Here is a 3749-nt window from a genome sequence, read left to right as displayed (position 1 = left end):
AGACAGGCTTTACAGAAGCTGTGGCTACATGACAGCAGGACAGGGTCTTCAAAGATGTCGTGGCAGGCAGGACAGCAGAAGTCCTCCTCTGACCTGGAAGCCATTGATCTCAGCAGGCAGGCAGGCAGACAGGAGCCGGTGCCGCTCCTTCGTCTTCAGAGCTCCCTCACAGTTACTTTCACTTCGAGCTGGGATGTTTTTCTCTTATTCCATCAGCTGCTGCTGTACCAGGCACTACTCCAGATATTCCAGCACTCCCAGCATTCCCTCCTGAAGTCAGTGGAAGTCTAGTGAGGGCGAGTCTTGTGTTTTTTTTATTTGTTTCCTTGTCAGTAGGAGGATGAACAAGCTGTATTTCCTGTTGTGTCTCAGGTGAGTCACACAGTAGGTGGAGCTCTGATGGAGCAGCACTTCTACAGCGCTACTGTCTATCACATGTACTACTAGTCCTAGTACTAGTACAACGTTTATCATTAGTCCAGCATGTGGAGCAAAAAGCACTTTGAGGGAAGAATTATGGTTTAAGTTGAATGATAACAGGTTGTGCCTCAAGTCATTTTTGACTTTTACAATAATTAAACAGTGCAAACGTGCAAAGTTTAATCCTGCAATCGCTCCATGTGCCTTTAAAAAAAATACTTTATTGTCTACTTTTGCATGCAAAAGGCAGAAATTTGTCTTTGGGGCAGAAATTTGTCAAGATCAGATATTGTTGCAAGTAATTTAAATGAGTTGTGACTGAACATTTTGCTGTTGTGTTCAGTAACAACATTTTGCAACTTGCCAGATACGTTAATAAAACATTTCCAAATGTAATATGAGTAGCATTACATGACTAACAAAACATATTTGCTGTTATAAATTGGTAGTATATATAATTTATTCAATTAAACTCGTTATCTTCCTTTAATTCTCTTCCTAAGACTCACTTTTATTTGTTATTTTTTGGGGCTTTTTTCTAACTGATGGTATATTGTTGTAACTATTTATATGATTTTATCTTGTTTAGATCTTAAGGTCTGGATGTTAATTTATCATTTTTTTATTGTAATGTACTTTGTTCTCGAATGGTACTATATAAATAACATTATTATATTATTATTTGGAGACAAGATTGCATAGAAATATTAATCTAGTCTGTATTGTGTCTCTTTTTGTAAAACGTTTAAAATATTTTTGAGAAATCAAATCCTTCGACGATTTAATCAAATACCTCTTGAAATTATTAAATTATTATAAAATTGAACCTGTTTAAATATTATATTTTATTGGAAATATGTGTAATTACTGAAACTAAAGAAGCCCTAACTGCCCTAACATTTTACTGTGTCCTTGAGGTGTATTCAAACTAGATGTTTCAAACCAAAGCTGAGGTGCAGCCATACAACTTCAAAATGTTTTAACATGAACATAAAAACTTGCTCTTAACCTGAGTCAACTCCACCACAAAAACATGAGAAGATCTGGAGGAAAATAAGAGAAATGATTGAACCTCAAACTGACCTCTATTACAATATCTATGCTCTGGAGGATTTACATTATAAAAACCAAAATAAATCTGTTTTATAACAGTTTTTGTGTAAAAATGTGTCTCCGTCTCCTTGTTTTTGGGGAGAAGGACACCAGAGCTGGACCTGAAATGATCCCAGTGCTTGTTGACATGCACCCTACTGCTACGGCTGTCTGTTTCTTCAGGGCAGTCAGGTCATCTTGGCATTGAGCCTCGCTTCTTCAAACCTCAAACACCAGTTACTGCGGAGCGCTGAGCCTGGCTGAAATCCCTGCGTGGCATGCTGCTGCCCCTGTGCCAGCACCGGCCTGCCTGCCTGCCAGCCAACAGACTGGTGGTATACTGGACCACGAGGGGTTCCCTATACTCTGACAATAAAGAACAGATTCTGAGTCCCTCCCTGAGCAGGCGCTGGTTGCTGAGAACCTGGCAGAGCTTTGCGGTGGCACCTGGAGTGTTCTGGAGAATAGCCTGGCAGAGGGGCTGGCATCGGTGCTGGCATCGGTGCTGGCAGCGCCTTCTCTAAAAACAATTAGGCCTTTGACATCCACCAGATAGCAGCTGGAGGATCAACTCTGGCAGAGGCAGAGAGGAGGGAAGCCAAATGACTTTCCACCCCAACCAGCTCACTTGTTCTTAGAGATGGAGGTTCAGAGAGGAGGGAAGCCAAATGACTTACCACCCCAACCAGCTCACTTCTTCTTAGAGATGGAGGTTCAGAGAGGAGGGAAGCCAAATGACTTACCACCCCAACCAGCTCACTTCTTCTTAGAGATGAAGGTTCAGAGAGGAGGGAAGCCAAATGACTTACCACCCCAACCAGCTCACTTCTTAGAGATGGAGGTTCAGAGAGGAGGGAAGCCAAATGACTTACCACCCCAACCAGCTCACTTCTTCTTAGAGATGGAGGTTCAGAAAGAGAGGAGGGAAGCCAAATGACTTACCACCCCAACCAGCTCACTTCTTATTAGAGATGGAGGTTCAGAGAGGAGGGAAGCCAAATGACTTACCACCCCAACCAGCTCACAGAGAGGAGAGGAGAGGAGAGGAGAGGAGAGGAGAGGAGAGGAGAGGAGAGGAGAGGAGAGGAGAGGAGAGGGGCCTCAGGGTTGTTATCAGTTCACTTTGTCTACGACGGAGCCTCAACATCCACAGCCACATCCCTACAGATGATCACCACCAGACCACCAGACTCTCTGAGAGAGTTTGATCACATCTGAGTGAAGGAGAGAAACAGTGTCAGGATTTATGTGCTGTGATTATCGTCTATCACCACTAGATGTCAGAATTTACACAATAACTATTTTATTCATCTCTTCTCTTGTCATCTTGTTTTCTGTTTCTTCTTTTTCCTCTGTCTTCGGTTTCTATCCATCTATCTACATATCTATCTACATATCCATCTACATATCCATCTACATATCTACATATTAAGTAAACTAAGGGTTGTGATAAGGGTTGGTTTATATCTACTTTTTATCTCCGGATGGATATGTGGGTTGTAAATAAACTTGGGATGCTGTTCATATATTTAATTTGGGGTGTAAATAAATCTGGGATAGTTTATATATGATATTATATTATATTATATTATCATTCTGTGATATATGAGTTATTAGAGGAGAAGTGAGAAAGGGGTATAGGGAAATATAAGTTTTCCTTCTACCTACTCTTTTTCGGACACTATTACTCTTGTTTTGTTTGTTATTATTTTGCATCTGTTTTTATTTATTTTTATGTTCGAAATAAAGTCTTTCAATCATTCATTCATTCATTCAAACTTATAGTACTTAGACAAATATACTTATGCTTTTCTGTATACTTGTCAGTATGAGCCAAGTTTACTGAATAATAAGTACTGTATATAAAAAGTCATCTGAAAGTCTACTCTCTTGTTTTAATTTAATACTTGAATAAACTTCTTTTTTGTAAGGTGATAATCATTACATCATCCTCACTGTGCAATATCATTTTCCACTTGTGCAATTTTTGTTTATTGTCAATCCTGTATATACTGCTCCTATTGTTATACTTCCTTCTATTTAAATGGTTCATATTTTGTTACACTTTGTTTAGCTCTTGTTTTACTGTGTTAGCTGATGCATCTTGTTTTGCTGCTGTACACTGCACATCTCCCCACTGAGGGACTAATGAAGGAATATCTGACCTGATCTTATTAGGTATTTTTATTTTGAAGTCCATACGGAAGTGACGTCATTGTCAGCTTTTAGTTTGGTAG

The 3749-nt window shown here is 39.7% G+C and overlaps 1 protein-coding gene across 1 annotated transcript in view; it reads right to left on the bottom strand.

Annotated features, from left to right (window-relative positions):
- LOC119479017 (tripartite motif-containing protein 35-like) overlaps window positions 1–351 on the bottom strand; it is a 2349-nt gene extending 1998 nt beyond the window's left edge. The window contains exon 1 of the mRNA XM_037754185.1: window positions 1–351. This exon is cut by the window's left edge and continues 1998 nt beyond it. Coding sequence (XP_037610113.1) covers window positions 1–104 — 104 coding nt within the window. The 5' untranslated portion in view covers window positions 105–351.
- Between the last annotated feature and the right edge of the window lie 3398 nt (window positions 352–3749).

The sequence above is a fragment of the Sebastes umbrosus genome, chromosome 20, assembly GCF_015220745.1.
Source record: "Sebastes umbrosus isolate fSebUmb1 chromosome 20, fSebUmb1.pri, whole genome shotgun sequence".
In the NCBI taxonomy this organism is placed as follows: Eukaryota; Metazoa; Chordata; class Actinopteri; order Perciformes; family Sebastidae; genus Sebastes; species Sebastes umbrosus.
The sequence above is the reverse complement of the archived record's forward strand: the minus strand, read 5'-3'. Positions and strand labels throughout refer to the sequence as shown.